Consider the following 22985-nt stretch of genomic DNA (forward strand, 5'->3'; position numbering starts at 1 on the left):
AATCACTTCGGTCAATTTTTTGGTCAGGTCAAAGGTCAGGTCACCAGAGGTCATTGAAGGCAAAATTTAGCCGATTTCCAGGTCGAATATCGAAAATTTCCAAGAAGCCAACGCATAACTCGGGAACCAATAGAGCTACAGCGCCGCGGAAAAGCGCATTCGATAGCCCTATTAGCGCCCTTTCTGAGTAATTCTCTCAGATTTGACCTAACGTCAACGGTTTTGCCTGCAGGGGGAAAAAACTGCAAAAATAGCCGATTTTTTTTCGGAAACAGTTTTTCGGCAATAACTTTTGACCCAAGCCTTGTACGAGCTTACTTTTACCGGCATCGTGTTCCTCTCGTCAAGACGCATCGAATGAACTATAACTTGACCTTGAAAGGTCAACTTGAAAATTTGACCTCAGGTCAAGGTCATGACCTGACCGGAAAGGGTCATGTTGCATATCAATCGATCCGTATCGTCGAGCTGAACACATCTAAGGCGTTTTCATCGCTCTAGCATGCCTCTATCAAAAGTTATTTGCGAAAAACTGTTAGATACCATTCGTGACCTAAGATGACCTCAGGGCATAAACAAGGGTCACGGACACCATTTTCATGTTCAGTGTGTCTAAACCACTTGTAATTCGGTGTTTGGGAGTGTTTATAATGTGTTTCGTCCAAAAGAGGCGCATTTCAATTTTCTCCCATTGACTTATAATGGGGAGGTCGCAAAATTGACCTGACCTCAGGTCATCGACATCAAAATTCTGAGATATACATTTTGTACATGCTGTTGCTCTTAGCAATCGCTGAAACTTTCAAAGCGATCGGTCACTCGGTGTAGCTATGGCAGACATTGAAACTTTTTATGAGGTGAGGTCACTTCAAGTGACCTGGTGACCTGACCTTGAATGACCTTGGTCTGAAATTTTCACAACATGTGTAGAATTGATGTATGATAAGGTGTACCAAAAACGGCGGCGCTACGCGCCGCCGTTTTTGAGATATTCGCGAAAAACCACAAGGGGGGTGTTCAAACACCCCCCCCCCCCAGCAGGGCGCGGGTTAAACTTCGTTCCTGTGTCAACCACAGCTTGGATCTGCGGACCCTCTATCGTGACGGTCATCTGGACTTAACTCGTTTGAATCCTCTTGCATCCGCTGCCATCTCTATCCGGCGTCTTGCCCTTTCCTTCCGGACACTGGGCCTTCAGGTGACCTTCTTTGCCACACCCGTAGCACTTACGGTTCCAATGCTTGTTCTCTGCTTTCTTCTTTGGACACTTACTGGCAAAATGTCCAGTCTGACCGCATCCGAAGCACTTCAAACCTGACCGGTTGACCTTCATCACCCGTGCTTCGGGGTTTCTCGAGTCATCACGGTACTTTTCGGACAGTCGTATCGTGGTCATCTTCCTCACCAGTGTGTCCAACGACTGACAATTCGCTTCGTGGAGCCTGACCTGCCATGACGCCGGTGCACCCTTCACAGCGTAGTTAATCGCCATGATTTTCCAAGTATCCGCTTTCCCTTCAGGTACAGCTTGTTGCACCTTCTCGTACACGTCGTTGACGAACTCTCTCGGATCTTGGTCGTGACTCAGCTGCATGCGGTCCAGATCCCTCAGGATGAATGCTTTTACATGCTGTGGCTCCAGACACTCGGTGATGCATTCTTCTATGTCCTTCAGATTCGGTACAGACTCGTCTGTTTTGGGAAGTTTCTCTTCCACCCTTGTCGCTAGCCATTCAGACTTCGACTCCATCCCGACTGCATAAATGCACAAGTCGTACACTTCAGACTCAGACATCTGGTCCACGGCCACTCGCCGCCTCATCTGTCGAAAGAAACTTCTGAAATCCTTCTGGTTGAAGCTTGGGAGGCCCAAACTCCCACCCCAGCTCCGAGTTCTCGGTGCATAAGCCATGACAGCACCACCTCCTTGGTTTGTTTGCAACACACCACCGTTCTCACCCCCAGCCTCCTGCTGGTCGGTCATTGCTCCCTGTATCACACCGTACAGTCAATCTGCAGCACACGTTTCCCCGGATCGTCCCGATCCACTGCTTCAGACAGGGCTCCAACCCCAGAAACACAGGTGGCAACCTTTCAACTCGTATCCCACCGCTGATGATAAGAGTTTGGAAACGTATTTCTGTATTAACCCTCGCCGGCCGAGGGGGGGGGGACGGGTGCCGCCCCCCCCCATAGGGTTTTTTCGCGATAGCCCCGAACACGCTGGCGATAGAGAGCTGAAACTTGGCATACCTGACCTTTGATCCAAGCCGCATCTTTTGACACCAACCGCATTTTTGGGTCAGGTCAGGTCACTGACCTATGACGTCATAAGTGAACCTCTGCACGGTCTTCAGATGTCGCAACTTCGCAACGCCCTCACTGCCAGAGGAGATGTCACAGGGAAATGAAACTTGCAGGATCTAGTATCCATTATTAGTCCCACAACTTGTATATCTCGGATTTTTCCTAAAGGTCATATGAGGTCAGGTCATTTTCGTGACCTCACCATTATAAGTCAATGGGGAAAAATGAAAACTGGTATTCTGGCGCCGGGAACGATCTCCAACTATCTCAAGCACACAGAATCGTGATTTTATGCACTCCTTGCAAGGTTAGATGCGTCACTTTTGCAATGTTGACCTTGCGTGACGTCATTTATGACGTCATCAAGGTCATATTAGTTTTTTGTCAATAACTCTTGATCAAATTGAGCTAGCGAGTCGGGAAAGTCACAAATGGACTCAGGAAGACCTGCCGAATCGAATGATATGCGACATGACCCCTTTCGACCAACTTCGTGACCTGGGGGTGCTGACCTGACCTTGACCTGAGGTCAACACCCCAAGTTGACCTGACCCGGACAAAAAGTATATCATTCGACGCGCCTGAGCGAGACGAACACGATGCTGCCAAAATCTGCGCTCTGCGGCCGTTTTTTGCGAAGTTATTCACCAAAAACTGAACCGTACCTTGGGGTACTTGACCTGACCTCAGAGGTCACCGGTTGACCTAGGACCTTAAAATCGGGTACCAATCTCTGCGTCTCGTAACGGCGCACACGCTCGTTTTTTCCGCGACGCGCTAGCTCCACCAGGGGCGAAACGGCGAGGGGGGGGGTCGTACCCGCTCCCCCCCCCTCGGCCGGCGCGTATGTAGAAAACCAATAGGTCCGGCGAGGGTTAATCACTACATGCTGCACAACACCAGCGAACACCCCCCGCGCGCCGACGCGACTCCCGCTCAATCCCCGTCTGCCAAGGTAAGTCTACCCGACCGTATATGTGGCGTGGCCCAATCTTATAAAGGTTGTGCTACCAAATGGCGTACTATCATTTCACCCCACTCTATTTACGGCACCCTATTCACGCAATCTTATAAAGAGAATAGCATGGTAATTCTATTCACGCCATTTAGCCCACAGTACAAATCAACGCCAGCAGGAAACACGCAACGTGATTGGTCAATGTCTTGTCGCCGTCGCTATTGGAAATTATGCGTACTGTTTGCGAACAGCAAAAGTTATGTGTTTTAATTTTTATTGGGCATTTATTTCTTTTAGAGACACACATATGTGTAATAAACAAATTATTTATGTAAAACGTGATAGCAAAGTATGGAAAACACCAACATGCTTGAAGAATTCTCCTGAAAAGTGGTTTGCCGACCAAATAAATTTCAGCGAGGGCATTCTCGCGCTCAGAAAATCGAGTGAATGAAGTGTTTCTTCAACTTATCATTTGCATTTATTTGCTGTTAAGGCATTGCAATAAATTTGTTAAAGAATTATTTAAATAATCATTTAATTATAGCTCGGCTACTCTTTCAGTAATTGAAGTAATGCCGTTGACAATGAAGCTCCTACAATTTGAGCATCAGGATACGTACATTAGCTGGATCAATTCAAGATATAGCTTATTTTCCTTCTTGTCTTCATGAAGATAAAGCTACTAAAATTCGAAGATTACGTACATGAACTGAATTAGGTCAAGTTACAGCTTATTTTCCTTCTTATTCAAGCATAGGTACCTATTACCTAGCCTAAAGCTAAAAAGCAATTCCTCAAAAGATTTAAGTACCTAGTCTACATATCAATGCTATATCAAGAAAAATACTTGGTTCAGAAGTCAGATCGAGATGCAGGAAGAGAAACAACAGATTGATCACTGATCAGTGACTGTGCCAAACAGAAAGTGAGGAAATACGAATAGTGAGTAGGCATTTATAATTTTTTGACAAACTAAGGTATATCATCATTAATTTAAATATCTAATCAGAAGCCATGAAGTGCCCGTTATTTGTGTCATACGTGAGACGTGAGAATATAAGGCTTAAGACCCATACCGATTCTATAATGCAGTGGCTGCCGAAAAGCTAAGACGGTTACTAATGCTAAAATCCTCTTAAAAATCCCCTTGTTATTTGAAAAATAAAGCCATATAACGATGAACACTCGTTTTTATGTGTTTTAGTGTGCATTTAGTTCCTGGAAATACATATTTTGAAATTGATCGTTGTCTGTATAATTAACCCTATTAGTGGCAGGGGGGGTTGTTTTTATCCACCCCTCAGGTTTTTCGGGAATATCTCCGAAACCGCTCAAGCTACGATGCTGAAATTTTCTGACTTTTCCTAAAACTAAATTGGGCACATTCCCTGAAAATTTCAAGTTCATACCTTTACCAGGGGCGGCTCCAGAGCACTGGGAATTGGGGGGTCCTATTCGTGAAGCGAGTCATTTGGGCGAAGATCACGATGCTGCACCAGTTTTACGAACAGTGAATGAAAGGTATCATGTGATAACATATACAGTTATTGTGCATCCTCTTTTGTCACGTTTTTGCTATAATAGGCGGATCCAGGCGTCCAAAAAGGGGGGTTATGTTTTACCTCCCAACATAGGTGCCCTGACACCGCCTATGCATGACCAATACAATTGTAGTCGTTCTCTCATAAGAAAATTGTAACAAAACAAGACCATTACCACCCTTTTTAGAAACAGTACCAACAAAAACCTTATTTACTATACTTTTTGTGTACCCCCAATCTCAATGATCTGTATCCGCCTATGATTTTTGAAAATGCATATTTTTAGGATCCATGTGAATTCCTGGTTCATTCTCTATCGATCGGCAAAAGTTGCGTTAAGATTGGTTCAGAAACCTGGCCGTGATAAACAGTCTAAAATGTATCTGCAATTTGCCCGTTTTTACCCCCCTCTACCCCCCCTATTGACATTTTTTAATTTTTATTTTTTAGAAATGTAGATCACGTTGAGCGCAATCGAATGCCGTTTGAATTTTGAAAATCGGCCCGTTAGATCTCGAGATATCAAGGGGGGGTCGTAAACAGCCCCCCCCCCCTGCCACTAATAGGGGGTAGCCAGGAGCCTGCCACTAATAGGGTTAAGCATCATCATAGTAAATCATGAGTTAATATGTGGAGGATGTTATAATCTTGGAAATATCATAATGTAAAATATTGCATACTTATATCATAAAAACATTGAATTTATCTTAAATCAATTAAACTGTCTGAGAAGCTCGTCAAAGTACGCCACAAATTCTGGCGTGAAATGGACGCCGCTGAAACCGCAAACAGCTGATGATTGTCGGTGTTTTGAGATGTGCACAGCTGCTCACGGTTAAAATCAGTTAACGGTATCCTCAAAACCAGCGGCTACCAATACCGTAAACAGCGTGCCGTGTTTTCGATTTCACAGAGTTTTATAAGATTGCGTACTATATATCCAGCCTTAGAGTGCTGCCATATCCATTTCACGGCGTTTATAAGATTGGGCCACTGTGACGTCACTGGTATCCTTCGCGCTCCTTACAGCCAGTGTCGAAACCCCGCTCAGTGTCGAAATTAAATGCCCCATGTCACGCCTCTGCACTATGCCGAGTTTGGGGCGTGGTTTGTCTAAAGCGCATTCCAGCTGACGTTCCTAATGCAGATCTGCCGAAACTAACTGACCAGATGCCGATTCGGATCGAAAAAAGGTGTAGTGTCTCCGTGTTAAGTCGACCGCTGGTGCCACTGTGTGACTGTGTCCCGTATACTGACCTGTTCTGTTTTGTTTTGATTTGTTGCAGGATGGCAGTGACCTGCAGGAAACTGTATAGACTGTTCATTGGATCCTCCACTGAAAACTGCCAGGCCGTCCTGACCGCCCTGCACGATACAGACCTGGGATGTGACAGTGGCCAGTCCCGTACCATCAATCTCTGTGTCCCCAGTAAGTGACGGCGTCTCTGACCACCCACACCAGCCGACATGGCGCCACCGGCCTCTCTGATACGCACAGACACTGACGCACGTGACGTCACCAGTACTGACGTCACAATTGGTTACGTGTATCTCCGTAAGTGGCGTCACAGTATCAGTATCAGTCCTCATGACGTCATTAGTCGGTGATACACACATTGCCATTGTGTTTGTTTCTGTACCTGTAAGTGACGTCATAAGTCTGAGTTGCCCCATGTGACATCTCTAGCAATCAGTATGTAATCTGACGTGCTCTATTTTTCAGAGTCTGCATACGACCAGCTTACCAAGCCTCCCAAAGGCAGCAAAATCTGCTTGCAGTACTATAACTAGACGACTAGCTTCCCGGTGCCTCGTCCGCTCTGGTGCCGGCGGCAGTGTCGGAACTCGACAACAGATGGCAGCACCGTGTCCCGTCGGCAGCGCTGTACGGAGCACATTGCACACCTGGACCTTCATATCCAGAGTTGTTCGGAGCCGCCCTGTCCCATGGGGCCAGGTCCGAGGGTGCTTTACCGCCGTGCCAGGCTGGTTTGGGTTGAGTGACCACCTAAATGCTTGATCATTTGAGCACAGATTGCTACGTTTGTTGACACTGCTTTGATAGACACTAGTTATATTCCGAGATGTATCACGCTCGGGGCCACTGTCCAGCCGTCGGTAAACCGTTGTCACCGTGCCGGAGGTACCGCCGTGGTGACGTCACGTGTGTTGTCGTGACGTCACGCTGGCTCACACCGCTGTGCTGTTGTGTTGTTGTTTCAGTTTAGACCAGAGAGTGGTTGCAGCTAGCTGTGAGGGTGTCCGGTCCAGGCGATATCGGACCTCGCCCGTCACTGTGTCGGACCGTCGGTGGTCCGGTCGGCTGTGGTTCGTTTGGACCAGATATGTCCAATTGTGGTTCGTTTAGACCAGATGTCTGGCTGTGGTTCGTTTGGACCAGATATGTCCAATTGTGGTTCGTTTAGACCAGATGTCTGGCTGTGGTTCGTTTGGACCAGATATGTCCGGTTCGGTGTCGCTCATGGGATAGCACGGGCTGATGGCGATTGAAATACATGATTGGTGGCTTAGTAATCTTATTCAAGAATTTTTGTTCAGGCCTCTTGTTAGTACATGAGAGTCTCAGGAGTGAGGTATCGAATACGCAATTTTAACTGAAATGGCATTCGCAAGTGTTTATTTTATTGCCACAACCAACAATTATAAACGATGTAGGATGTTATTTTTGTAAACGTCATGCATTCTATATGCATCGTCCTCCATTGTATTGTATATCTATTTAGCATTGACCTTCAGTAAGTTTGTACCTACTTTGTTGTCATGGGTGAGCGCAGTCAAATCGACCACCTGGGCTGGATGTACTGTCGGCTGAAACTGCAAGCTGCATGCCAGGGGAGGGGTGAGCCTGCACACTGACCGACTCGTGTTGTCACGTTACCATGGTAGTTCTGATGACGTCATCAAATTATTGAGCCCCGCCGGGTTAATGGGTTAGTTCCAAGGCCATGCTAGTTCGGCCTCATGACAAAGCGACACAGGGGTGGCACTGCTCAGTGTTAGCGCTGTGACCTCGTACAGAGAGTGGAGGACTAGGACGAAAGGTGTGCTGAGGAAAGTAAGGTAAGCAATTCAAGTTAAGCCCGCGTCCCGGACTGGGGTCCCAGTGTTGCCAGGTCTAGAGGTAAACCTCCAGATCTAGAGGTTTAAGGGGAGCGTTTTGGGGCTCCTGGAGGTTTTTGAAAAATGCCGAATTCTAGAGGTTTTTCTAGAGGTAATTTGAAAATGCGAGAAGTAGCATCAATATCTATTGAGAACTATTTCGATACTGTATTTCATGCAATTATTTTAAAGTATTGCATGCTAAAACACATTTTTTACAGATTGATGGAAACGAAAAACCTAATGTAATTGATTAACCCGCGCCTGACTGAGGTATTTTCCATAACGCGGCTGACTGGGGGGGGGGGGGGGGGCGGAGGGAGGGAGAATCTCTTCAGAGCCCCCCTCCTATCTCCGAAGTCCGAAACTGCCAAGCCGATTGTCAAAATTCAAACGACGGCTGATTAAACTGTCAACCGAAACCATCTTTCATTTAAACCTCAAGGTAACCAATGACGTCACAGCTTACAGGTTAGGTCAAAGTAAAAATTATCAACATTTTGGCTTGATCACAATTTAGGCTCAGGCAGCCGGCTGCAGCTGAAAGTTCTCGTCATACCGTGGGCACCAAGTATTGTCGACAAATGCGAAGGCATGCGAAGATGAGTGATATTAAAGGGACAGTATCATCGAAAAAAAAATCAATGTATGGAGCTGATTTTTTTTTTTACTAGCATTTCTTATTTTCCTGAATCAGAAAAACATAGTTTGAGGACCGAACTCGGTGAAAAATATTGCAACCACATTTCATTTTCATGATTCATTTTCATGAGCGAACCACCACTATACAAGCATGGCCGCCATTTTGGAAGCATGCAAAATTACTACAGAACTGGCGCAGATAATACATTATTGACGCTACGCTTACGCGGTCGTTCTTCTGATTGAGTTGTCCTTAGGGAGAGGTAGCCTTAGGTATTGCCTATAAAAATATCACGTGACAATTGGAGGGAGTGACAATTGGACGTGACAATTGACAATGGGAGAAAATATCACGTGACAATCACGTGATAAACGTCATACATTGGAGGGAGATTGTGATTCAAGCTGGAGGAATTCCTTTGTTGAGCCGCTAGAAACCGAAGGAAACAGCGGAAATTGCCTACGACTATTTAACCCGCGCCCGGCTGGGGGTCCTGGATTTCCACGCCCTGCTGGGGGGGGGGGGTGTTTGAACACCCCCCTTCTAACTCGGCTCCTGGGCCACGTAGCGATACGCGGAAGGCGGCGTTCGAAAGAGCGTCAAAAATAATGAGGAAATCACTTCGGTCAATTTTTTGCTCAGGTCAAAGGTCAGGTCACCAGAGGTCATTGAAGGCAAAATTTCGCCGATTTCCAGGTCGAATGTCGAAAATTTCCAAGAAGCCAACGCATAACTCGGGAACCAAAAGAGCTACAGCGCCGCGGAAAAGCGCATTCGATAGCCCTTTTAACGCCCTTTCTGAGTAATTCTCTCAGATTTGACCTAACGTCAACGGTTTTGCCTGCAGGGGGCAAAAACTGCAAAAATAGCCGATTTTTTTGGAAACAGTTTTTCTGCAATAACTTTTGACCCAAGCCTTGTACGAGCTTACTTTTACCGGCATCGTGTTCCTCTCGTCAAGACGCATCGAATGAACTATAACTTGACCTTGAAAGGTCAACTTGAAAATTTGACCTCAGGTCAAGGTCATGACCTGACCGGAAAGGGTCATGTTGCATATCAGTCGATCCGTATCGTCGAGCTGAACACATCTAAGGCGTTTTCATCGCTCTAGCATGCCTCTATCAAAAGTTATTTGCGAAAAACTGTTAGATACCATTCGTGACCTAAGATGACCTCAGGGCATAAACAGGGGTCACGGACACCATTTTCATGTTCAGTGTGTCTAAACTACTTGTAATTCAGTGTTTGGGAGTATTTATAATGTCTTTCGTCCAAAAGAGGCGCATTTCAATTTTCTCCCATTGACTTATAATGGGGAGGTCTCAAAATTGACCTGACCTTAGGTCAACGATATCAACATTCTGAGATATACATTTTGTACATGCCATTGCTCTTAGCAATCGCTGAAAGTTTCAAAGCATTCGGTCACTCGGTGTAGCTATGACAGACATTGAAACTTTTTATGAGGTGAGGTCACTTCAAGTGACCTGGTGACCTGACCTTGAATGACCTTGGTCTGAAATTTTTACAACATGTGTAGAATTGATGTATGATAAGGTGTACCAAAAACGGCGGCGCTCCGCGCCGCCGTTTTTGAGATATTCGCGAAAAACCACAAGGGGGGGGGGGTGTTCAAACACCCCCCCCCCCAGCAGGGCGCGGGTTAATGAATTTAACGGTGATGAATAAGTGCGAAAAACGTTTTGGCTTTATAAAATTTGATGAAATGACCAGGGTAAAAGTTTTATTACTGGCGGTCAATTCAAAACGGCGCAAACATTTAAACAGTGAAGATAGTGAAGCACGATTCAAAGTGTAGTACACCTTTCGTACTTTGAGCGGCGATAGCGGGATAACGGTGTGGAGCTTCGAGGATCGGTCTTCAGTTTCCGGACCAGAAAGGTGGGGCCTATGCAATGTCAAATTTCATCAAAATGGTGATACTGTCCCTTTAATTAATCTTCATTGATGATACAAACGCAGTGTTTCAAAGCACGCTGCCAGCCGCTGCCAGCGCGCCAGGACGTCACACTTTGATAGTGTCGGCCTTGGTAGTGTCGGAGCAATGGGCTTGATGTCAGCACGCGCTGGCAGCGTGCTTTGAAACAGCGCCACGGTTTGTGATACGGAGGTAAGTATCAGGGATGGAGATCTGTCAAAATGTCAGGGGGGTCCAGGCCGGGCAGATGGAGGCGGGCTGGGTGGCGGATGCCGTACCATTGACTTACATAGCAGTAATTCGTCCCCCCCCCCCCGAGATCTCCACCTCTGGTAAGCATGGAGGTACTTCATAATCCGCGGTAATGAGAGGTTTCTAGAGGTTTTTACAGCATTTTCTGGAGGTATTGGCATCACTCGACCTGGCAACACTGTAGGGGTCCTACATGTATTTCCACGCCCTGCTGGACGCTGGTGCGGTGTTTTAACCCGCACCCTGATGAAAGGGCGGTGTTTGGTTTATCTGCGAAATACTACGCCCCCCCCCAACGGGTTGCGTGTTAACTTGTTGGTGATAACTAGAACAACTGCCTTCCAGATGGAACTGACTCGCGATGAAATGAACTCCCTGTGTGGAGAAATAATGACGGGACTGAAAGGAGAAATGTCCGGACTGAAAGGAGAAATGGATGTCCTAAAGCAGGATATGACCAAGCTCAAGGAGGAGAACACCACACTGCTCAGTGAGGTGATCCGCCTGCAGCAGGCAATGGTTGAGGAGCGCTCCACTCGTCAGACCGTGGTGGAGGAGCTGCGGCAGGAGGTCCGCCGGCGTACAGCGTCATCCGACCGTCCCCAGGGGTGAGACTGGGAGGCAGTAGGGGTGGCACCAGGGGCGTAACTTTGTATACTTTTGGGGAGGCAGGTGCCCCCCCAACTTGAAATTTTGCCACCCCAACATTCCGTTTGCCCCCCCAACCTTGGTGGGCGCCCCCAGGCCCGAAAGGCGCCCTCACGGGCCAGCGGCGTCATAGGAGCGCGTGCGCCATCTTTCAAGGGGGCGCCATCGCCTATATGGAAATGGGATGCGTGAGAGGGGAACCTCTGAGGCCGTGGGGGCGCCTGCATGCGAAAGAGGGGCGCCCATGAAGTCCTCAGGGGCGCCTCAATGCAAAACACGGGCGCCTGAGATGGCCACAGGGGCGCCTGCATGCGAAAGAGGGGCACCTTATTGGCCTCTGAGGCCCTTCGGGGTGCCTCTGAGGTCTATAGTATAGGGGGCGCCCACATGAAAAAGGGGCGCCCATTAAGGCCATAATGGCGCCCCAATACGAAAGAGGGGAGACTGCATGCCAAATGGGGGCGCCTCCGAGGCCCATAGAAAGAGGAGCTCCAGTTGAAGCCCAAAGGGGCGGCTCAATGGGAATTAGAGACGCCTGTGAGGTCTATAGGGGCACCTCTGATGCCCATGTCGAGAGAGTCGTCAGTCGTTTGTGTAACGTTCCTCAGGGATGGTGCGCCGCTTGCGGCAAGTAAAAACTTAGCTAAATAGCGTGCCCCATTGGTTAAAAAGCGCCCCTCGAGCCAAAGTGGTGCCCCTCTGACAACACGCACGTCTTATGTCATCTGTTTTGCTAATAACTAATGCCCCCGCATGCAGAGCGGCGCCCCATCCGTTTATCAATGTGACCCTTCAGGTGGATGAAGCGCCCCTCTGGCCAATACCTTATCATCATTGTTGCTAGAACAGCGCCCCCAGTCCGTAGACTGCCCCATTGGCTCCTGAAGGCGCCCCTCGTGCCCGTTTTGGCGCCCCTCTGCACTGAGTAATGAAATGTATGTGGCCTACCAATTCTTAAGGGCGCTCCTTGAGTCATAATCATCGCTCCTCGGGGAGGGGGGGGGGGGGGGAGGCTAGAGGGCCTAGATACCATAGCACGCTATAGTGTGTTATGGCATCCCTGCTGCTAAAACGGCACACTTAGCTAGGTTAGCGCCTCAACGGTTCATACAAGCGCCCCTCGAGCCGAAGTTCGCGCTCCTCTGACTTACATAATTTCCTTGCTAAGTACGACGCCCCTCGCTGGGCATGGGGTGGCGCCCCACCAGTTTACCAACGCGCCCCTTTAGCCACATGAAGCGCTCCTCTGGTCAATGCGGTCAATACCTTATTTCATCACTGCAGCTAGAGCGGCGCCCCTATTTCGGTGGCTGTTCCATCGGTTCCTGAAGGCACCCCTCGAGACAGTTTGGAGGCCATCTGCAGTGAGTATTAAAATTGATGTGGTTAAGAATGGCGCCCTCTGCACGGTGTCGCACCGATTCTAAAGGGCGCCCCTTGAGTCAATGTAATCGTCCCACAGGGCCTTGTGTGTTATGGTATCCCTGCTGTTAAAGCGCCACTCTTGCTTGGCGTAGCGTCCCAACGGTTCATAGCACCCATCGAGCCAATGTTAGCGCTCCTCTGACTATTGGTATCCTACATCATCTTTTTTGTTCAAAGGGTGGCAAAATGTGGACCCGAGGACCCGGTCAAAAGAACCGGTCTGGACCCATATGGGTCCGGACCGGTTCCTGGAAATTTTCTGGCGGGTCCAACCGGGTCCTACCATAAACCATACATAGTGGACACTACATATGATTGCAAAATATGAAGTGAATGGAAAGAAAACATTTGCTCATGTATGTTCCTTTGCACACTGTAGTTCATAAGTATTATCAGTGGGAAAAGGGCTGTTTTACACGATGCAATTAATGATTTCTACAAACGGTTTGTATTAGGTAATTGACTTTTGGGGAACGGGTCCAACTGGTTCCGATTCCAACTTAGACCGGGTCCGACTGGTTCCAGAAATGTCCAGCCGGGTCTGGTTCGAGTCTGGTTCCCAAAATTTTCACGTTTTGCCACCTCTAGATCAAAGCAGGAGTAATTTGTACCTATCATTTCGTGATAACTTGATATCACCTGGTGAGCCACAGACTTCTGCATGTCTCGGTATACAGAGGTATATGGGTGACCTAAGCTTGAACGCTCTCAGCCTGGGATTAACCCGCGCCGGGCTGGTGCTCCGCGACTTCCGCGCCGGGCGGTGAGGGGGGTGTCTGGTCTAACTCGGCTCCTGGGCCACGTAGCGACACGCAGTAAGCATCATTCGAAAGAGCGTCAAAAATAATGACGGAAACACTTCGGTCATTTTTTGGGTCAGGTCAAAGGTCAGGTCGCCTGAGGTCATCGAAGGTCAAATGTAGGCCATTTCAACAATTTTGGAAACTGCAACGGCTAACTCGGGACCAATAGAGCTACAGCGCCGCGGAAAAGCGCATTCGATAGCCCTTTTACAGACCTTTCTGACCATTGTTCTCAGATTTGACCTAAGGTCAACGGTTTAGCCTCCAAAGGGCAAAAACTGTAAAATAGCAGTTTTCACGAAAACTGTTTTTCGGCAATAACTTTTGACTTAAGAGTGCCACGACATTACTTTTGGCAGCATCATGTTCCTCTCGTCGAGACGCGTCGAATGAACTATTTTTTGACCTTGAAAGGTCATTTTTAAAATTTGACCTCAGGTCAAGGTCATAACCTGACCGAAAAGGGTCATGTTGCATATCAGTCGATCCGTATCGTCGAGCTGAATACATCTGAAGTGTTTTCATCGCTCTAGCACGCCTTTATCAAAAGTTACAGCCAAAAAAAACTGGTGGTGACCGTCTATGACCTGAAATGACCTCAAGGGCACACAGAGGGGTCACAGGTGCATTTTTTTCCGATTCAGTGTATCATGTTTACCTATGAAACGATGTTTGAGAGGGTTCTAAATACCATTCGTCCAAAAAAGGCTCATTTCAATTTTCTCCCATTGACTTATAATGGAGAGGTCGCAAAATTGACCTGACCATAGGTCACTGATATCAAAATTCCGAGATAAACATTTTAGACATACTGTTACTCTTATCAATCGCTGAAAGTTTCAAGGCGATCCTTCAGTCGGTGTAGCTATGACGAGGATTGCAATTTTTTTCTGAGGTGAGGTCTTTTGACGTGACCTGGTGACCTGACCTTGAGAGCTCTGGGTCTGAAATTTGCACATGTGTAAAAAAAAAGATGCATGAACAGGTGTGCCAAAAACGGCGGCGCGGAGTTTTGAGATATCTGCGAAAAACCGCAGGGGAGGTGTTCACTCCCCCCCCCCCCGGCCCGGCGCGGGCGGGGAGGGGGGCAATTTTTTTTATTTTTTTCGATGAGGGCAAATTTTTGCCACTGGTTTGCTTCTAGAACACGTGCGGAAAAGATGCAGTATGAAGTGTGTTCTTAACTTAAAAGGGGAGGCGTAAAAATGTCCCTCGCTTCTGCGTGGGGTGAAGTTCTACAGATTTGTTTCTTTAATCTCGCCTTTTTATCAGTTGTTTTTTCTTTTCTTTTTGTCAATTCATCAGTTCGTCTCGTTTCTTTAGAAGAACTACCATATGCGTTGTTTAACCCTCGCATGTGTGCGGCGTTTGCCAGCTTCTAATGTGTAGGGGGGGGGGGGTCGGTTGGACCCCCCCCCTTGCCGTTTGGCCCCTGATCGAGCTAGAGCTTCGCGGAAAAAACGAGCGTGTTGCCCGTGACGAGAGGAAGCCGCTGATACCCAATTTTAAGGTCCTAGGTCATTGGTTGACCTTCCAGGTCAGGTCAATGACCCCAAAGTCGGGAAAATCGGGACCTGTTAGAAAGTCGTAAAGAGTGGCTGCTAAGGGGTTTTTCGGGGTGCTGATCACGAATATCGTGTTAGTTTTGATCACAGATGATGTCTTGAAGCATTTAGACCAGGTCGGGTCAGGTCAGGTCAGGTCAACCAGTAGGCGTCGTGACGGGTATTCGTAGTACGTGTCAACCGCCTCTGACAGCTTCGTAACATGTTACGAAGTCACCAAAACTACTTCGTAAATGTTCAAATGGTTGCTAAATTCGAATTCAGCTCCAAAAACTAGCCTAGAAACATGTAAAACTCGAAAAAGTGAACCGAGGTCACCCGAGGTCACCAAAGGTCAATGACCTGACCTGACCTTCAGGTGACCTTGACACCCACGGGAGTAACATCAAATTACATGTTTGAACGTTTGAAACCACGAAAAGCTTGCAAACGCGCGGCTAATGCGAGCCGACATACGCAGAATCGCGATTCCGGCCAAACATGGTCTCGGAAAAGAGGTCACAGGTCAAAGGTCATTTGGGTCAGGGTCATGAAATTTTCAGGGTAGGTGTAAAATTGATCAATGTGAGGGTACTGAAAGTTTCGTCGCGATCGGCCGCTTTTTACGCGAGTTATTCGCGAAAAACCATGGGGGGGGGTCCATCCGACCCCCCCCCCTACACATGCGAGGGTTAATAAGGCGTCACTACCCTGGTCCCCAATTCCACTACCCGCCCCCGGTCTCTGGTCCCCAAAGTGCTTTCAAAATGTATTTGGTTACAAAATAATTCCGCGCTTTTGGCGCGCTATTTCAGAAAAAAAAAACTGCAACATAACGTGCCAAAACACGACGGCACAAAAACAACGTGCTATGGTAAAAAAAATGCTGCCGTAAACTGAAATAAGACTTATTTCTAGACAGTCACGGGGAGGCGCCCCCATGCCCTTAAAAAGGCGCCCCCGACAGCGTTGCCCCCCCAACGAAAACCAAAAAGTTACGCCCCTGGGTGGCACTGGGGGGGGGGGGGGGGCAAAGAACACTGGATGGGATCGCCTAATCACTGACCCCTGATGACGTCACACCACGTCACACTGACGTCATTCCTTCCCAGTGACGGCGAGGAGGTGGCTTCACTGAAGGCCGACACTTGTGACAAGTGTGACGCAATCAGCACCTGTGACGTCATAACCCCAACTACGGAGGAGGCGGGACTGGCGGGCGGCGACGTGCGAGAGGCTGCACCGCAATGGGCTCCTGCCATTTATCTTCTGGACCACGAGTTGTTGAAGATGGTGTTGAGCAAGATGGACTGCTGGGAAATGATCCGCGCCAGGCGGGGTGAGTGTTCTGGCGACTGACATTGTATTCAGGACGGTAGGAAGGAGTATACAGCATTTTAGGCGCAATTTCAAAAAGTTAAAGACCAAATTCAAAACGTTCACGTGCATTTTGAATGTAAACTTTTTGAATTTGGTCTTTAAATTTTTGAAATTGCGCCTTAAAAGGTGTAGATCATGCTTCATTAACCCGCGCCCTGCTGGGGGGGGGGGGTGTTTGAACACCCCACTTGTGGTTTTTCGCGAATATCTCAAAAACGGCGGCGCTCCGCGCCGCCGTTTTTGGTATACCTTATCATACATCAATTCTACACCTGTTGTAAAAATTTCAGAACAAGGTCATTCAAGGTCAGGTCACCAGGTCACTTGAAGTGACCTCACCTCATAAAAAGTTTCAATGTCTGTCATAGCTACACCGAATGACCGATCGCTTTGAAACTTTCAGCGATTGCTAAGAGCAATAGCATGTACAAAATGTTTATCTCAGAATTTTGATATCGATGACCTAAGGTCAGGTCAATTTTGCGACCTCCCCATTAATAAGTCAATTGGAGAAAATTGAAATGCGCCTCTTTTGGACGAAAGACATTATAAACACTCCCAAACACCGAATTACAAGTGGTTTAGACACACTGAACACGAAAATGGTGTCCGTGACCCTTGTTTATGCCCTGAGGTCATCTTAGGTCACGAATGGTATCTAACAGTTTTTCGCAAATAACTTTTGATAGAGGCATGCTAGAGCGATGAAAACGCCTTAGCTGTGTTCAGCTCGACGATACGGATCGACTGATATGCAACATGACCCTTTCCGGTCAGGTCATAACCTTGACCTGAGGTCAAATTTTCAAGTTGACCTTTCAAGGTCAAGTTATAGTTCATTCGATGCGTCTTGACGAGAGGAACACGATGCCGGTAAAAGTAAGCTCGTACAGGGCCTGGGTCAAAAGTTATTGCGGAAAAACTGTTTCCGAAAAAATCGGCTATTTTTGCAGTTTTTTCCCCCTGCAGGCAAAACCGTTGACGTTAGGTCAAATCTGAGAGGATTAATCAGAAAGGGCGTTAATAGGGCTATCGAATGCGTTTTTCCGCTGCGCTGTAGCTCTATTGGTTCCCGAGTTATGCGTTGGCTTCTTGGAAATTTTCGACATTCGACCTGGAAATCGGCGAAATGTTGCCTTCAATGACCTCTGGTGACCTGACCTTTGACCTGACCAAAACATTGACCGAAGTGATTTCGTCATTATTTTTTACGCTCTTTCGAACGCCGCCTTCCGCGTATCGCTACGTGGCCCAGGAGCCGAGTTACAAGGGGGGTGTTCAAACACCCCCCCCCCCAGCAGGGCGTGGAAATCCAGGACCCCCAGCCGGGCGCGGGTTAAAGATACCATTACCAAAGCTGTCTTTAAATGAACAATGACGTTCTCTTCAAAGTGCTCCGTCCCTTTTTGTTCCATCGTTGCTGACAGTCTGCCGTCGGTGGCGGTCCGCCGTCGACGATATCTTCAGCGACTGTCGGCGGGAGCTAACCGATCAGCAAACCCGCGGTGGAGAGGTCCCGGCGCCGGCCACGAGCCTAGAGCTCGTAGTGATTTAGTGAAGGTGCAGGACCAGCCGAAGCTGACTGAACTGCAGGCGCCGACCACTGAGACGGACACCGACCTCCGACTGGTCGGTGAGTACCGTGTGAAACGCGCTACACACAACCTGGTACGCTATATTCCGCTGTAACTGTCATTCCTTGTCCATATGAGCGATCACTTCTTCACTGACTGGTGTTGCTTTATTCCAGCGGCCACCTGCCACGCTCTAGAGAAGGCGAACCTGCGTGGCTTCAAGCTGCGGGTCTCTGCCCTGCGCCGGCTGGCACGTGCCAACGCTTCCAGTCTGCGTGAGCTGACGCTGCCGGCCGGCATCAGCGACTGGCAGCTGGAGGCGCTGTTGGAGCCGCTGAAGGCTCTGGAGCGGCTCGATGTGAGCCCACCTGTGGACAGCTCCGGCAAGTGGCTGCGGCTGCTGCCCAAGTCGATGAAGAGACTGGACATTACTGGTGAGGACGGCTTCGTGGTGATTTGGAGGATTGCGTTAGTTACTAGCGCTTTTTTCGTGAGCACGGACCTGATAAAGTTATCGCTTTGTGAGTTTGGCTGTCGTGAATGACGTAGGCTAAATATAAAAAACTATTGCCGCAAAATGACAACGGCTGGTTGGTGACGATGTTTCTCTTCCCTGTGTTGATGGGAGATTGTGTTGCTCTCCACAGGATCGGGTATGACCGAGGCACCATTAAAGGTGCCGCGATGGCCGACGTCTGAACTGGATGTCAGTATCCAGCAAGGCACTGACACACTTCTGGACCAGCTGACTGTTCTAGCGACCCGCACAGTCACGGGGCTGGCCATATGGGGTGAGCATCAACAGCACGAGCATTTCATCTCCCACTCCCACATCTTTCCCAGAATTACAAGGGCCGATATATCGTGATTCGTGATCATGACAGACGAATGGGGTATATCACCCGTAGGCGTATGTAAGTATGTACAATGTACATACATTCAATAATTTTTTGCCTATGTACAAAGACGCTGGTCTCTGTAGGTACCGTGCGCAATAAATTTAGTCTTATTCCACGCCCACCCGTTCTGTTTGTAGTTTGGAGTACATGTTTCACGGCGACGGCTGAGGTGCTAATGCACACGCCCATGACAACGTGCCGCTTATGCATCTCAAGTGCAAAGGGCCAGATTCGGGATTGTGCTCGAGGCTGGTACGCTGTTAGAGACCAATTAGAAGGGTAGCCCACACAAAGCAGTTTGGTCTTCCTTTGTATGTGGGTACGTGCAGGATCCACTAATCTGCTCGCCCGCTCGTTACGTGAAAGACGTCTTACTGGTTATTAAATTTTGCTATGAATATTAGTGATATTTGCCATTTCAGTTCGTATGTTTGTCTGTATATATATATATATATATATATATATATATATATTTTACAGCGTCACCGTCCGTGACACCGGAAGCGACGGGACGCCTCCTGACTGTCCTCACTCCTCACCAGCTTGGAGGACGTCCCTCTTAATGGAGCAAACGCCATTTCCGAAACTACGCTAGCCGCCCTCTACGGCTGCTCCCAGCTGAATACACTGGAGCTTCAAGACACCCGGCCCCTCACGGACATCCCTGCCCTGACCCAGTCAGAGGTGGCAGCGGTCAGCAGGTCAGTCGGCCGGACGGCGCCGGCGGATATTATGTGTAACTGGATAGACCGCAATAAGCCCGGAGATAACGCATCCGGTGGAGGTATACATAGGAGTATGGGCACAGAGACGTTGAAAATGAAAACGATCACGTCACAGAAGAATATGCATCCACTGACAGATAATATGCTGGAGATTAATAAATGCATGGATGCAAACAGACAGACGGACAGACGGACGGGCAGATTTGTTAGCTAGACTGCATCGTTCTTCATCCTAATGCTGCGTAATAACAATAGCAATAGGTATCTAAAACAACTTCGATTCCAAGTAGGTATTACTGTCATTCCAGAGGTGTGAACTCATTTTAGTCAGGCCATAAAAAGATATTGACGGCCGTTTTACGCAATTTTACCAAAACTACTCGTCGGAGAGACGAACGAAGTATTTGCGCTGTTGCTCCGTGTGCAATGTTTCATCCACAATGGGAAAAGGCGACACAAAAGATCGTGTCCGTAGTCAGACCGTAGTTACTTACAGTGGTTATTGTAGACTGGTTGGAACAATATTTCCCACTCCCTTATTTAGTTCAATGACGCAAAGTATAGAGTAGTAAACACGCATATGGATAGTGCACAACGTACACATACATAACAATTCAGTACAAGACCAAAACAATAAAAATAATACCAACGGGAACGTGAAGGGTGAATAAGCATAGGACAAGACATGGGCTGAGCTAGTTTCTATAACGTTTGCCATTTCAAGTGCATGATAGACCGGAAGTCAACTCCACTGGAATTGAAGACACAACATATCAGTACGACCTATAGACAGTCTCATTGGCCTGAGAACTGCAATATAATATTTATTTATGCCTACATGTCTGAGATGGTCAGAGTTTAACCTACAGAGATGGCATGGAATATCATATGGCTCACAGTATCGTGTAAAGCATCCATAGCGCTCTACTGCATCAGACTGGGAACTTGAGATAGCCGGAGGCACATTTTATATTATAAACGACACTGACAATGCAGTGTCTCCGTGTTGAGTCGACCGCTGGTGCCACTGTGTGACTGTGTCCCGTATACTGACCTGTTCTGTTTTGTTCTGATCTTGTTGCAGGATGGCAGTGACCTGCAGGAAACTGAAGACACTGTACATCAAATCCTCACTCGAAAACCGCCAGGCCGTCCTGACCGCCCTGCACGAGACAGACCTGGGATGTGACGGTGGCCAGTCCCGGACCATCGATTTCAATGTCCCCAGTAAGTGACGGCGTCTCTGACCACCCACACCAGCCGACACGGCGCCACCGGCCTCTCGGACACACACTGACGCACGTGACGTCACCAGTACTGACGTCACGCTTGGTGACGTGTATCTCCGAAAGTGACGTCACAGTATCAGTATCAGCCCTCATGACGTCATTACTCAGTGATACACACAATGTCATTGTGTTCGTTTATGTATCTGTAGGTGACGTCATCAGTTTGAGTTGCCCCATGTAACATCATTAGCAATCAGTGTGTAATCTGACGTGTTCCGCTTCCAGAGTCTGTATACGCCAAGCTTACCAAGCCTCCCAACGGCAGCAAAATCTGTTTGAAGTACTTTGGCTAGACGACTATCTTCCCGGTGCCTCGTCCGCTCATGTGCCGTCAGCGGTGTCGGAACTCGACAACAGATGGCAGCACCATGTCCCGTCGCACAGTGGGCCAGGCGCTTCAAAAAAGCGGAATTAAATCAATGAGCACAGCTGCGGTGCCAAAAATGATTACGGAGCGAGCGAAGCGAGCGGAGTCTTACGTAGAATAACGGAAATTTCTGAGTATGAGCGGCCGGCCGGCCGGCCGGCCGTGGTCACGCTTTTGCGACGCTTATATCTCAGCAACCACTTGACCGATTTACATGCGGTAATTTTTGTAGGGTAGCTTCATTCCTTCTGCCAAGTATTGGACTATTCCCGATGAATGTGGGTGACCCCTTATGCACGTGCCACGTGCAAAACGAAGAGGTGTCAGTTTTGTAACAATTGCAATATCTCGGTAACTACTGGGCCGATTGCGCTGAAAGTTGGCACGTAGGTAGGCACCCACTAGGCAATGCATATCCATGTGCCACAGTGGGGGTGCTGCTGCACGTGCGCACGTGCAGGGGTCGATTCCAGTCCCAGATCTCGAGAACGGCTGAACCGATTGCGCTGAAATTTGGTACATGGTTAGGGACCGGTTAGTAGGGTGCAGTGCAAAAGTCAGTTGGGACCCATTTTGCACGTGCGCACGTGCAGGGTGCCGCTTCCAGATCTCGAGAACGGCTGGGCCGATTGTGCTCAAATTTGGCACATCGCTAGAGACCGGTTAGTAGGGTGCCGTGCACAACTCAGTTGGAGGTACCCCCTCGCAATTTCGCACGTGCAAGGCTCACCCTCTCGCTCGCTCCGTTATTCGCCCCAAAAGGCGTTATACTGGTTCGTTACAGGGTAAAATATCATGCTAAAGCCGAATCCGATATCCATTTTCAAATTTGATTGGTTACGCTAGGTCACTGACCTATGACGTCATTATTTAATTTCTGCGCTGCACATATGCCTGGGACAGGCGGGCACTATGCCGCATTGGCCGCGCGTTTGCAGTCTTTTCGTGGTTTCAAGCGTTCAAACATGTGATACAGGGGCGGATCCAGGAATTTTCGGGAGGGGGGGGGCGGCAAGTCGAAATAGGGGCGACCTGGCAATCCGGGGGCGCTCCATACAAAGGGGGCGCCAAACCGTCAAAATCGGGAGCTAAAAGCCCGCGCCGTGCTAGGGGGCGTTATCGCGCTCCCCCTCAAGTTTTTCGCAAATATCTGAAAAACGGCTGCGCGCAGCGCCGCCATTTTCAGCATGCCTTATCATGCATCTTGTTTGCACATGTTGCAAAAATGTCTGACGCGGGTGATGGAAGGTTAGGTCACCAGGTTATGCCAAGTGACCTAGCGTAAGAAAAAGTTCAAATGCTTACCATTGCTATACCGACTGAACGATTGCTTTGAACCTTTCAGCGATTGATGAAAGCAACACTATTCATGAAATGTATATCTCGGAATTTCGATATCTGTGACCTAAGGTCAGGTCAGTTGTGCGACGTCTCCATTAGGTAGGTAGGTATAATTAAGTCTTTGGGAGAAAACTGAGAGGCATCTCTTTTGGACGAGCGCCATTCTAGACAATATCAAGCATTGGGATACATATAAAATTAACACACTGAATAAGAACATTGCA

The 22985-nt window shown here is 48.3% G+C and overlaps 1 protein-coding gene and 2 long non-coding RNA genes across 4 annotated transcripts in view; all 3 read left to right on the forward strand.

Moving 5' to 3' along the window:
* LOC122392580 overlaps nucleotides 1-7357 on the forward strand; it is a 47374-nt gene extending 40017 nt beyond the window's left edge. For both annotated transcript variants that reach the window (XM_043387625.1, XM_043387626.1), the window contains exons 8-9: nucleotides 6096-6238; nucleotides 6533-7357. In XM_043387625.1, coding sequence (XP_043243560.1) covers nucleotides 6096-6238; nucleotides 6533-6600 — 211 coding nt within the window. In that variant the 3' untranslated portion in view covers nucleotides 6601-7357. The remainder of the gene's footprint in view (nucleotides 1-6095; nucleotides 6239-6532) is intronic.
* An 11018-nt stretch (nucleotides 7358-18375) lies between these two features.
* On the forward strand, nucleotides 18376-19571 carry LOC122392587. The gene is made up of 3 exons (XR_006258547.1): nucleotides 18376-18574; nucleotides 18788-18931; nucleotides 19520-19571. It is a non-coding gene; the product is annotated as an uncharacterized LOC122392587 (long non-coding RNA).
* A 7-nt stretch (nucleotides 19572-19578) lies between these two features.
* Nucleotides 19579-21362, forward strand: LOC122392588. The gene is made up of 3 exons (XR_006258548.1): nucleotides 19579-19740; nucleotides 20849-20991; nucleotides 21279-21362. It is a non-coding gene; the product is annotated as an uncharacterized LOC122392588 (long non-coding RNA).
* Nucleotides 21363-22985: the final 1623 nt, after the last annotated feature.

Source organism: Amphibalanus amphitrite, unplaced genomic scaffold (genome assembly GCF_019059575.1).
Source record: "Amphibalanus amphitrite isolate SeventyFive unplaced genomic scaffold, NRLGWU_Aamphi_draft 000492F_arrow, whole genome shotgun sequence".
Lineage (NCBI taxonomy): Eukaryota > Metazoa > Arthropoda > Thecostraca > Balanomorpha > Balanidae > Amphibalanus > Amphibalanus amphitrite.